Here is a 12,003-nt window from a genome sequence, read left to right on the forward strand (position 1 = left end):
TGAACAGGTCATTTCCAGACGACAACACATGATGAAATTACTTGCATCTGTCTTTGCCATTATAGCTGCATTCTTCCTTTTGATTTCCCAATCAAATGCCTCCGGTGAATTAGCAGAATTACCTGAAATCACCCACAAAGTTTATTTCGACATCACCAAAGGCGACGAACCACTAGGCAGAGTTGTTATTGGTTTGTTTGGCGACGTTGTCCCAAAGACCGTTGAAAACTTCTACAAGCTCTCGATCTCAGACGACCCAAAATTTGGTTACAAGGGCTCTTCTTTCCATAGGGTGATCAAGAACTTTATGATTCAAGGTGGTGATTTCACCAACCATAACGGTACCGGTGGTAAGTCGATCTATGGCTCAAAGTTCCCTGATGAAAACTTTAAACTAAAGCATGATAGACCGGGCATGCTTTCAATGGCCAATGCAGGCAAGAACACCAATGGTTCTCAATTCTTCATTACCACCGTCAAAACTCCATGGTTGGATGGCAGACATGTTGTCTTTGGTACTGTTGTTGAAGGTTTTGACGTTGTCCAAGCCATTGAAAACTCAAAGACCGGTTACGGGGACAAGCCAAAGGAACCAATTGTCATTGCAGATTGTGGTGCAATCGAAGACATTGCTGAGCACGAAACTGAACCAAAAGCTAAAGACGAACTATAAATACATGTGTAAACCAAATTTATATAACTAGAACTTAGGTAACCCACGGTAAAATACCACAATGTACACCAGTCTTGGCAGACCACCAAAGAGCCCAATGGACACACATACAGCCTCTCCCATACAGTCTCTCCAATAGAGTGGATTTCACGCAAAGCACAAGCACCTAAAATGGCAGCACCGTTAAAGTGACATGGCCCAGTATGCTAGTGTATTCTAGATAACCCAGCTACATATTCAAGGCATAATCTACTCTTCAATGCGTCAGCTTCCCCCACTCCTCACCCTCATCCCCTTGACCTTCTTCAGTTGACCACTGTCATCAAATTCAACACCTTGGCTAGTGCTTTAACCGAGAGTGTTTCCATTTACACATATTCTTTTCCGCGACGTTGTTAATCTAGGGGGAGAGTGCCAAAAAAAAAAAAAAAGCCACATTCTGTGAGATAATCCTGTGCAGGAGTCAAAAAAAAAAAAGGTTCGTTGTTATCGTCCTATCATGTCTCTCCAACAAATCTCTCTCTTGAGGTTTAGGGCCCCTCTCTGTACTTAATTAAACTAATTATTATTAGTCAAAATTATTTGGCCACTGACCACTGCAGACTTGTGTTTGTGCTATACAATATCTGGTATAGACCATTCTCAATTGATTCGTCTCTACCATCAGACACCGCATTCACCACCTTTCCATTTTATTTAATAGACAAAGGTAGTTTAGGCTTGTTATTATGTCATCATATTATGACAACGACAACAACGAGTTTGTGAAATCCGTATCAATACCCAAGGCAAGTGATCACCATAGACATCCTTCTGTTTCGAATAATGCATTAGCTAGAAGCTTTGTTTATAGCTCTTTCAAGCCCGGCTCTTCATTTTCTCCAAATTCGAAATCCTTGCAGGTGCATTCATCAGATTCAATTCATGAAGATTCTGCAGATTTGGCAGAAATTGCCGTCACCGATTTCAATAACATAGATTCAGAATATTCGAATCCTCCACTTATTCTCACAAAAGATGATTCTGGCACCACTCTGAATGACTCATACTCGACACAGGTGATGTCCGATCAAAATGGGGTTCCATCTCCACTGTTGTTGCCTAATCAAAAGCCTTCTTATGGATCATATGATGACTCGGGATCGGAATATCATTCCTACTTTGAAGATCCAGAGGCTCTACGAAACCAGGGACACCATTTTTCCCTTAAGGAAACCTTGGACTTTTGGAGAAACGCCGACAGTGAAACCTTACTCAACGAATGCTTGTATCGGCCAATGAGTTACATGCCTGCCGTTTTTCTAGGTACCCTGCTCAATGTGCTTGATGCGTTATCTTATGGTATGATTATGTTCCCCATTGGAGAAAGTGTGTTTTCGGGACTGGGGCCTACAGGGTTATCCATGTTCTACGTGTCTACTGTTATATCACAGCTAATTTTCTCGTTGGGTGGATCTGCATTCAAGAACAGTATTGGCTCGGAAATGATCGAGGTCACCCCCTTTTTTCATCAAATGGCAATCAACATAATGATCAAACTACAAAATGATACGAGGTTTGTAAATGATCCAACATTGAATTCCCGTATTATCTCAACCACCATATTCACATTTGCAATATCCTCTATAGTCACGGGACTGTGTTTCGGTATTTTGGGCAAATGCAAGCTTGGAAAGTTGGTTGGATTTTTCCCAAGGCATATATTGGTTGGCTGTATTGGCGGTGTGGGCTACTTTTTAATCATTACAGGCATAGAAGTTTCATCCAGACTAGAGGGTGGTATTGAATATAATCTACCCACTTTACAGTACTTATTGAATCCGCTACCCTTCTTACAGTGGACGATTCCCTTAGGTTTAGCATTTATACTGATTTTCATTCAACACCATAATACAAATCCTTTAATTGTGCCAGCTTATTTCATAGGTGTTTTCATAATATTTCATTCTTTGATAATGATTGTTCCAAGCTGGAATTTGGACATGGCTCGTGATTTTGGTTGGATCTTCAGTGCCCAAGAATCAAATGAACCATGGTATGGATTTTACAATTATTACGATTTTGGCTTATGTGACTGGTGGTTAGTTGTTCATGAGTTGCCAACTATGCTAGCACTGACATTCTTTGGGGTTCTACATGTCCCAATTAATGTTCCTGCATTGGCACTTTCAATTGGAATGGATACTTATGACGTAGATAGAGAACTAATGGCTCATGGTGCGTCCAATTTCATCAGTGGGCTAGCAGGATCAATTCAAAATTATCTTGTCTATACAAATTCAGTTTTATTTATTAGATCAGGTGCTGACTCGAGACTTAGTGGTGTGTTATTGGCAATTGCGACTGCTTGCATTATGGTTGTTGGTCCTAGTTTAATTGGATATATTCCGGTATGTGTGGTTGGCGCATTGATCTATTTATTAGGCTATGAACTACTAAAAGAGTCGGTGTGGGATACAATTGGTAGGTTAAGAAAGTTTGAATATATGACGATTATAATTATTGTCATTACAATGGGCGCATTTGATTTTGTCATTGGTATCATCGTAGGTATTTTGCTTGCATGCGTTTCATTTGTAATTGAAGCAGGCAGTAAAAAAGTGATTAGTGAAGTTTATACAGGGGAATATGCTAGATCGGTGGTTGTCAGACACCCTAAACAGCTGGAATTTTTGAAAAATGTCGGTAAACAGATTTGTGTTTTGAAATTGAATGGGTCGTTATTTTTTGGGTCAATTGGGGGACTCGAACAAGAAGTTAGAAATATGTTTGACATAGCTAATTATAGAAAGCAACCAATCAAGTACCTGATTCTTGATTTAAATTCTGTTTTGACTTTTGATTTCTCGGCAACTGAAGGCTTTAAAAGAATCAGAAATTTGCTAATGGAAAAAAATTGTTACTTTATCCTATCATCTGTTACTGATAATTCTCCAATCGTTGAAAGTTTGAGATTCTGTGGATTATGGGAAAACGAAGAACACGAGGAAAAGATCCAAATGTTTAATAATTTGAATTCGGCATTAGAGTGGTGTGAAAATATCTTCCTAAAGAATTATAAAGATCTAAAGAGTTCACCTAGATTCTCATCTATTACAAATATGAAAAAATCCGGTATGGCATTATATACCGGTGAAACCTCCACTACTGGAAGTGATCCAAGTGTATTTGTTGGTACTCCAAGGCAGATACAATTTATGAATGCGGCAAGGAAATATAATCAGCATGAACAAAAGGAACAAGATTTAATTTTAACTAAGCTATCTGAATCTGGTAGAAAGATGTCAAACTCGCAACTAAAGCAACCACTGTATTTGTTATTACAAATTATGCAAGGTCTCAGTGACAAATCAGATGAAAGTTTTTGGCAAAAACTCTCACCATATTTAAAGAGAGTTGTTTACAAACCCGGCGAAGCTGTGTATGAGAAGAACATCAACCAGCCAAGTTTATATTTTTTTGAAAGTGGTTTAATCAATTATGAAATTGGGTTTAATAATTTAAAATTCAACATAAGGAGCTCTGAATTACCACTTACAATGTTTGGAGATATTATAATTACCAATAGTGATCGGAGCTTCAAATACATAGCTGAGACAACTTGTGTCGTGTGGGTCCTTGACTCTAAGTCTATCAAGAATCTAGAAAAGGAAAACAACTTGATCTACGAAGAACTTTTGGCAGTTTATATTCGTTACTCTACCCAAAGATCCGAGAGTGTTATCTCAAATGTTTTAATCTCTTATTAACAGCGTGTAACTCATTTATATATTTTCAAAGGATGAGGTGTTCTATAGGTGTGTCTTTCCAAAGGAAACATCATGTGACACATTCAAGTATAATACTTTCCTAAATCGACAGTAATTTTTTAGGAGTTATTTTCTTTTGTAAAAGTTCTGCATCTTTAATACTTTCACTACCAGAGACGACAGATTCCAGTACCTGAGATCTAACACCGAGAAAATAAGGATTCTCGGCAGGAGAAGATTAGAATTTCTCAGAGATCTTCCTATCAAGCCTCTTTTTTTTTTGAAGTATAACATATGATGTCAAAAAAAGAACGCGCAACACCTCTATTTCAGCTCTGAGAATTTGGGAAGACATCGAAAGCTTGGGATGATCGATCATCTCTTCTGTACAAGCAAGAGCTAGGAAAGATGCCATTGTTTGCTGAAGATATAGACAATTGTGAAGAGTTGGAGAAATGGGTGAAGTCAATGAATGTTAGCTATAACTCTGATGTTAATGTGAAGAATACCCCAGACCGAGGAGTTGGACTTTTCTTTAAACCCACAAAAACAAATGGTGAACAAACTGAGTTGTTACGAATTCCCCATATGTCAAGTTTCAATATATACACAATCAGGAAACTTTGTGATGATAAATTAGAAGCAGATGATAAAAAAGTATTGAAGAGGTGTTTGCAAATTGTGTTTACCATCTGCTACAGCGCAAGTGAAAGTTTGATATTAATAGCCTATATGATTGGATTATTAATGATTTGTGAGAAGAGAAAAATACATGCCTCTGTTGGGGATGACAGGAGATGGTTAGATGATATGAAGGGGTACATTGGTATTTTGATGAAAACAAAAGTTGGTAATCTTTATACAGACCAGCAGAATGTATTGGAAGATTTTTTAGCTGCGTTCAAGGGCAATGCCGTACTGAAGAGTAGTATAACTGATGTAATAAGTGAGAAATGGATTGAAGTGGAGACTGCAATAAATGAAGAATTTTCTGAAGAATTTGAAAGGATCAACGTTAGTGAGATTCTTCAAATATGTAGTGCTGTCAGATCACGAGTTTTGGAGATTCCGAGAGAAGTTGAGACAGAAGTATGCGGAGAAGAAGAAGAAAAAGAAGGAAGGGACAGCGACGAAGAAACGAATGATGACTTCTATGTCGATGTGACCTTGGTACCTGTGTTAGATTTTGTGAACCATGACAACCATATGAGAAATGCCCATTTTGATGTTGATAGAGACAGCAAAGACATTGTATTATATTACGAGAATGACAAAGCAAACACCCAAGGCACAAATGAAGAAGCAGGAGGAGCAGGGGAAGAAAAAAAAGAAGTGGAGGTGTTTATTAGTTATGATAAGTATGAGGATATACATTTCATGTTTGCTAATTACGGGTTTATTCCCCAAAGCAGGGGAACAAAGGTGATTGAACTTCCCATTCTCGGATATAACGAAAACTCTAAGCTCGATAATTACAAGGCTTCGATGAGGTTGTACGAAATTAAGCAAAGTCCCAACGTTCAGTTTGCAGTTGAATTTGCGGAAACGGGAGAGATCTGCGATGTCAAGATCTTAGATGAGGAGTTCTATTCCTATCTGATATTTGATGATCGTCTCAAATGGAGGGAGGAAGAAGATGAGCAAGTCGCTGAAAACGAGGAAAACGAAGATACCGAGGAAGAGCAACCAAAAGATGAAGATGCCGGTTCTGCAGCAACGTTGCAATTAGAGTTTGAACGAGGGTATAGGAGATGTGAGAGACTGGTCAACCAGTTAAGTGACGAGAGATACAATGAATTGCAACATAGTTTTTATGACTATCTGGGTGAGTATTTGCTCAAATTTAGCAAAAGAGTGTCCATTTTTGCTACAATAACGAGGGAATACGAATTACCGAATGGTGAAACAACCAACATACTCAAACTGCTCGAGTTTTATGGTCAACTCTGCAAGGCAATGAGGAAGATCTTGGTTGCGAGACATAAATTTGAAAGCCATCCACTGGCCGACCCATATACCGCAAGTGGATATCTGTCTCGTCGAATGTTGCCATTGTACAACTTTGAGAATATACTTGCTGGTGTAGAGATGGGCGATCTGACTTTGTAAGAATACTGCTCGCAAACTCCGCGGCGCTATTTTCGGAAGAAAAAGATCGTCGTTCGGTTTCGGAACTAGAAGCAAAATTGTGAAGATAGGAGCCAATCAGCCTACTAATCTCCGAGTCCGGGTTTTATGACATATGCTAAATGGAACTGGAAACAAGCCACTAGCGCGTGTTCTCGATGCGTCTAGAAGCAATCCCCTTAAAACGGGTGGGTGTCGAGATCTGCCAAGCACTAATAGCCCACGCTTTGGCCATTTTATGCGACATTTTATCAAAGAATGGAAAAAGCTTACTCACAGGATAGTTCCACCATCATCATCAGACATATTCCCAATCTTTCTGGCCTTCTCTATAAAATAGCCTAGCATTCACCCTCTTATACTCTTTGGAGTTAACCATTTTAGTTGCTATCTTATGTGTACTCTTGTAGAAACATCATTCTCAATCACCATAAACAACTCTTGTAAACATGTCCGTATCGGAATACCATGATCATTCAACTTCGTCAAAGAAAAGAGTTAGCAAGGCTTGTGATTCTTGCAGGTTGAAAAAAACCAAATGTAATGGGAAACAGCCTTGTGAACGGTGCTCTTTGAACAACAAGATCTGCGTATATACAGAGAGAAAGAAATCAAAGGAGAAAAATTACACTGCGGAGTATGTTGAATTGATGGACAACAGATTGACAATGGCAAATAAATCTTTAATTAAATTATGCGAGTTAATTAAATTGAACAATCTCGAAGAAATTGCCAATTTGGCTAGCAGGTTAGACTACAATGAAAGCGATAACTTGAACCCAATCTCTATCAACCAGGCAATCGAACTCATTAATGATATCAATGTCGAAAAGAAGTCATCTTCGAACCCATCACCTGAGGTAAAGAGCGCCATTAAGTACCCAATATTCTCATCTGATTCGTCAGAGAGCGTTTTGTCACCCCCAAATCTGGACATTTCCTCCAGTGATGAAATGAATAGTTACAACAAAATGTACAATAATGATCTCAATGTGCAGTTACAGCATCTCAATTCTAACCCATCCCCGGTTGAGGAGTATGATCCGTCAGTACTGGGGTTTGCTACAGGAAGCCTAGGAGATAATCCCACTGACACCAACAGCTGTAACAGTTGTGATCATAACAGTTCTTTGCTTAAAAACTTTTCTTATAACCAATCCTTTGATAACTCAATTAATCCTTTACTAATACCCACTGACTCTTTTACAAGCGTTTCTGAATTTTCAAGTATGTCCAATCAGATCTCTTATACCCAATACTCTGAATTTGTCTCTCCTTCTTCAATCACAAGTGCAACATCAGATTTGATCTTTTCTAACTTCGAGGATAATCGCCCCATTACTAACAATGCAACCCATCATCGTTCAAGTATAAGTAATGGCTCAATTAGGAAAGTTTGTCATCATAATAAAGGCCCACAGATTGGATCCCGTAGTCCAAAGTCACTTAATGGGCAAAATTCTTCAAAACTCATTTTAGGTTCGACTTCTTCGATTCCTCTTCCCGTAAGGTACGAAGTTACAGAGTCCCTATAATCTATTTTTCTTCATACGTGTTTTTACACGGACGTTGATGTTCAAATTCCTCCTCGTATTCAGACTCACATTTACATTTACTTCTTTTGTAAGCTGATATATTTCAACTTTATTCTCTTTTCTTGAATTTAATTCTTCAAAAATATATATTCAATACCACAGTCGATCTGTACCACAATCCCACCTTACTTTTTCAGCCTCCAAATGACCCCATGTTTTTAGAAATAGAAAGTTTAATATTTTCGCTTTTAAGTTTTGGTAATGCACGCAGGTTCAAATTAGTACTGTTTTTATCATTCGATTCGTTTGTGATTGTATTGACCAAAATCCCTGCTGAAATGGGATGTTTATTATTTCCCGTTGAATTGTGTCCAATGAAAATTCGGTAAAGAAAAAAAAAATAAAAATAAAAGTACATACTAGGTTACACAACTAAGGAGCGATGGAATTTTCTCTCCTTGAAAAAAAAAGAGATCCGGTAATAGATACATCCGATTAGTCTGACCAATGCTAGCGCCGCAACAAGCCATAAGATAACCGTCATAAAAATGTTAGCAACATTCATATTATTCCAGTAACTTCTCTTGGAAAGTCCACTGGTAGAAGTCGATGTATCCGTTCCATTTTTGTAGTCCGAATAGTCCTCTAACCCCCCGGTACGCAAAATAATAACAAGCAGGATAAAGTTACAAATTAACCATAGTGAAACAGTGTAGGTTCTACCTAATGCGTAGTTTTTTTCTGATTTCTTAATATTTTCTAGGATCAAATCACTCTCCAGTTTTGCTGCCTTTTCACCATCATTATCAGGGTTTTTACCCTCCATACATAACTGTGCCTTTTTGAATAAATCATCTGGATTTTCCAGGTTTTCACTTAGTAGTAAAATATTCTTTTCATCGTTGTCATCGTTCACTGCCTTTTTCTTTGGCGCTTCAATAGTAACAGATCCCTTGGTACCCCACGATATATCATTAATATTACAGAATGCAAAAACACTCAATACATTAATGTATGCTGGCGACAATAGCACATATGGTATGGTACATGCAATCAAATGGAAAACGTCAAAGAAAATTAACGACCCAATCAGATATAGGGCATAGGTAGATGCTAAGGACACTGTTAAATCTCTAAATTTGGAATTTTCAAAGTACTTCAATGCAATGGAAGCAGTGAATGAGGAATAGTCCCCAATTTGTTGCTTAATCAAATGAACCGATTCAATCGTTAATACGATAACACAGAATGTCATGTATATCACCACACAAGCAAACAATGCAAAAACTAATAAATAGAGATATTTCGCATCATTTGGTTTATTACCGAATGAAATAATAAAAGTTAGAACAAATGCTGCAATGTAAACCCAAAGAAACACAATTGCCAATATATTTCCAACCTTTTCACCAACAAATGTGTCTCTGATATTTTGTGTTAGAATCCTGAAAACTAGGAAGTAAATTGATAATGAAAACCAGGATAGTAATATATTAATCGTTTGGTAAATTACTTCGATAACTAATGCTATTTTCCTTCCTATTGAATGTGTTGATTTTAATAAACGATAGAAATGTAGGTTAGAATATAATGCAGCAAAAAATGAGCCATTTAACCATCTTCTTCTTTGGTTAACAAATTCACTAATATGGGATGGAACATCAGTAACGGCATACGAATTGTGAACATATTTCAATAAATATGATTTTTCGCTCTTGGCAACTAACTCAAAACATAGAATTCTATCTTCTGCAAGGTACATATTAGATTCTAGAATTCCAGCTGGCTTAGAAGTAGCTGATTTCATATCCTCACCATGGAAATATGCTCTTAACGGTTCTCCCTTTAATGCCTCGTATCTATACGCAGAGAAGGCACCTGGCAAAACAGTAACAAATCCAAAAGAACTCTCCATTGGTTTATCCAAAATATTTGACATTTTATATTCAAAGTTTTGGGCTGCAACTAGTGGATTGATCGTACACATGACAAAGTCTGAAAATTTAAAATAGATGAATCTACCAATTTTCCTCCAAATTGAGCTCTCATCATTTGGAGACGCATGATTACCCAACATGGCCCTGATTTCACCACATGAACCACCTACTTTTGGATCCTTAAATGCCTTCCATAACTTGAAAATGGAATCAGGACCCGGCTCGGTTCCAACGTCTAAAAGAACAACCACCTTGGGGTTTAGGTTTGGACAAAGGAAGTTTAGAGCCCATCTATGCGAGTTGATTTTTTGTTTGTTTTCTTCCTTCAATAGAAACATTAACTGAACAGGGATTGTTTGTTCAGTAACTAATGGAACATTATATGAATGATTTTCCCTATTGTAATCGAATTTTCCAATACCAAATGTTGTTGTGTATTCAAATAAGTGCGCATTCACCTTATCATTATTTACACTTTCTTGCATAATACCTTCTTGAAACGCACCCAACAGAGTCAGTAATGCTTTCGATTTCTCATCAATTTTCAACTTACCATCACTTACAATAACAACAACAATCTTCTTCCAACTATCCTTTCCCCAAGGGTGGACATCCTTATTTTCCTTTAAATTGTACATGGTCTTGATATTTTTGAAAACACCCTTCAAAGTGCGTGCAAGTAAAATCTCATCCTCATTGTACATTGTACATACTATCATTAACTCCGTATCACGCTTGATAGGATATATATTTTGTCTCAACGGATAATTTTGGATGTAATCTTTTATAATAGGATCTTCATCGGTATAATCCTTCGGATCTGCGGTAATTGCATGATATCTTAGGCGATTGAATTCAGTTAAATTTTTAGCACCATTAAAAGGAATTCGATTTAGTAACTGCGATGGGACCGGATAGTCAAAACTATAGTATTTCCCATCAATCAATTCGACCCTGTTGTCGCATTTATCAGCAAAATTACCGTCTTTAAGATCGTTTTGATCATTCATTACTTCATCTTGGAACAAATCGTTATTATCTAATTCTGGCTCATCAATATCTCTTTCAAAATCTTGAAAAATCGGTGAAAATTCATCGGAATAGTATGAAAAATCAGGACGATGAAATGAAAGGTTACGATCCCCTGATTGTGAATTATTATGTTGGTTCAACTGTTGGTTAGAGTGTGCAGGTGAATATTCAAAATTAGAGTTTGTATCTCCATGTGCATTAAGAATGTTTGCCGTTGAGGTTTCGTACATGTTGGAATTATCAGAATGATCGTATTCATACACATTAACACCATTTGTTTTGTTTGTACGCATAGAGACACTATCCATCGGGTGACCTTCAATATTCGAATCTAAACTATAGTTATGAAAAGTGTTTACCGACCGCATATCTTCTTGTGGATTCCAGTTTTCTTCCCTCTCCCCATAGTCACCACCATTACCAATCGCATCATCATCATCGTCATCATCAAAGGCAGTATTGAAAGGATCCGTGGAATCACGGATATTGTGAGATCCATCATAACGTCTGGGAGAAGAAATTATTCTTGCGGAGTTCGTTGGAACTTGTAATTGATCTACTGAGATTTGACGCCGATGACCGTGTATATTGTTAGTTATGCCATTTACTTCATGTTCGTGTTCAAATGGGCCCAGGGTTAATGGGATTTCATGGTTTCCTAAAATAGAATGTTGATAAGAAGATTCATCATCTGTATCGTTTATGGCAAAAGGGTTGTCGTAGTTAGGCATTTTTATTTCTTTCAAGAAGGCGCAAAGTAATATTGCTTCTTAAAATGCTCCCACTAGCCAAAGATCTTGGTGATGCTGTTTACTCAAACGTAGCAGGCCAAATACTTTATGATCTACACGCATCAACGTGACACGAAATAAAAAAGCAGGCGTCAAAAAAATGAAACTCCTCTAAAACAATTTTTTTTTAAGCTGCTGAAAAAAATCTATTTATAGAGG

At 37.4% G+C, this 12,003-nt stretch overlaps 5 protein-coding genes across 5 annotated transcripts; 4 read left to right on the top strand and 1 right to left on the bottom strand.

Annotated features, from left to right (window-relative positions):
* Positions 1 to 28: 28 nt before the first annotated feature.
* Positions 29 to 673, top strand: C5L36_0A03780 (uncharacterized protein; the record flags this gene model as incomplete). Its single annotated transcript, XM_029463395.1, has 1 exon — positions 29 to 673. One exon carries the CDS (start codon positions 29 to 31, stop codon positions 671 to 673), a length of 645 nt encoding a protein of 214 aa, XP_029319255.1.
* A 728-nt stretch (positions 674 to 1,401) lies between these two features.
* C5L36_0A03790 (uncharacterized protein) lies at positions 1,402 to 4,422 on the top strand (the record flags this gene model as incomplete). Its single annotated transcript, XM_029463396.1, has 1 exon — positions 1,402 to 4,422. The coding sequence occupies one exon, from the start codon at positions 1,402 to 1,404 to the stop codon at positions 4,420 to 4,422; it is 3,021 nt and encodes a 1,006-aa protein (XP_029319256.1).
* Positions 4,423 to 4,830: 408 nt separating this feature from the next.
* C5L36_0A03800 (uncharacterized protein) lies at positions 4,831 to 6,531 on the top strand (the record flags this gene model as incomplete). The annotated part of the gene is made up of 1 exon (XM_029463397.1): positions 4,831 to 6,531. The coding sequence occupies one exon, from the start codon at positions 4,831 to 4,833 to the stop codon at positions 6,529 to 6,531; it is 1,701 nt and encodes a 566-aa protein (XP_029319257.1).
* Positions 6,532 to 6,998: 467 nt separating this feature from the next.
* Positions 6,999 to 8,084, top strand: C5L36_0A03810 (uncharacterized protein; the record flags this gene model as incomplete). Its single annotated transcript, XM_029463398.1, has 1 exon — positions 6,999 to 8,084. The coding sequence occupies one exon, from the start codon at positions 6,999 to 7,001 to the stop codon at positions 8,082 to 8,084; it is 1,086 nt and encodes a 361-aa protein (XP_029319258.1).
* Positions 8,085 to 8,508: 424 nt separating this feature from the next.
* On the bottom strand, positions 8,509 to 11,784 carry C5L36_0A03820 (uncharacterized protein; the record flags this gene model as incomplete). Its single annotated transcript, XM_029463399.1, has 1 exon — positions 8,509 to 11,784. One exon carries the CDS (start codon positions 11,782 to 11,784, stop codon positions 8,509 to 8,511), a length of 3,276 nt encoding a protein of 1,091 aa, XP_029319259.1.
* Between the last annotated feature and the right edge of the window lie 219 nt (positions 11,785 to 12,003).

Source organism: Pichia kudriavzevii, chromosome 1, assembly GCF_003054445.1.
Source record: "Pichia kudriavzevii chromosome 1, complete sequence".
Classification (NCBI taxonomy): Eukaryota; Fungi; Ascomycota; class Pichiomycetes; order Pichiales; family Pichiaceae; genus Pichia; species Pichia kudriavzevii.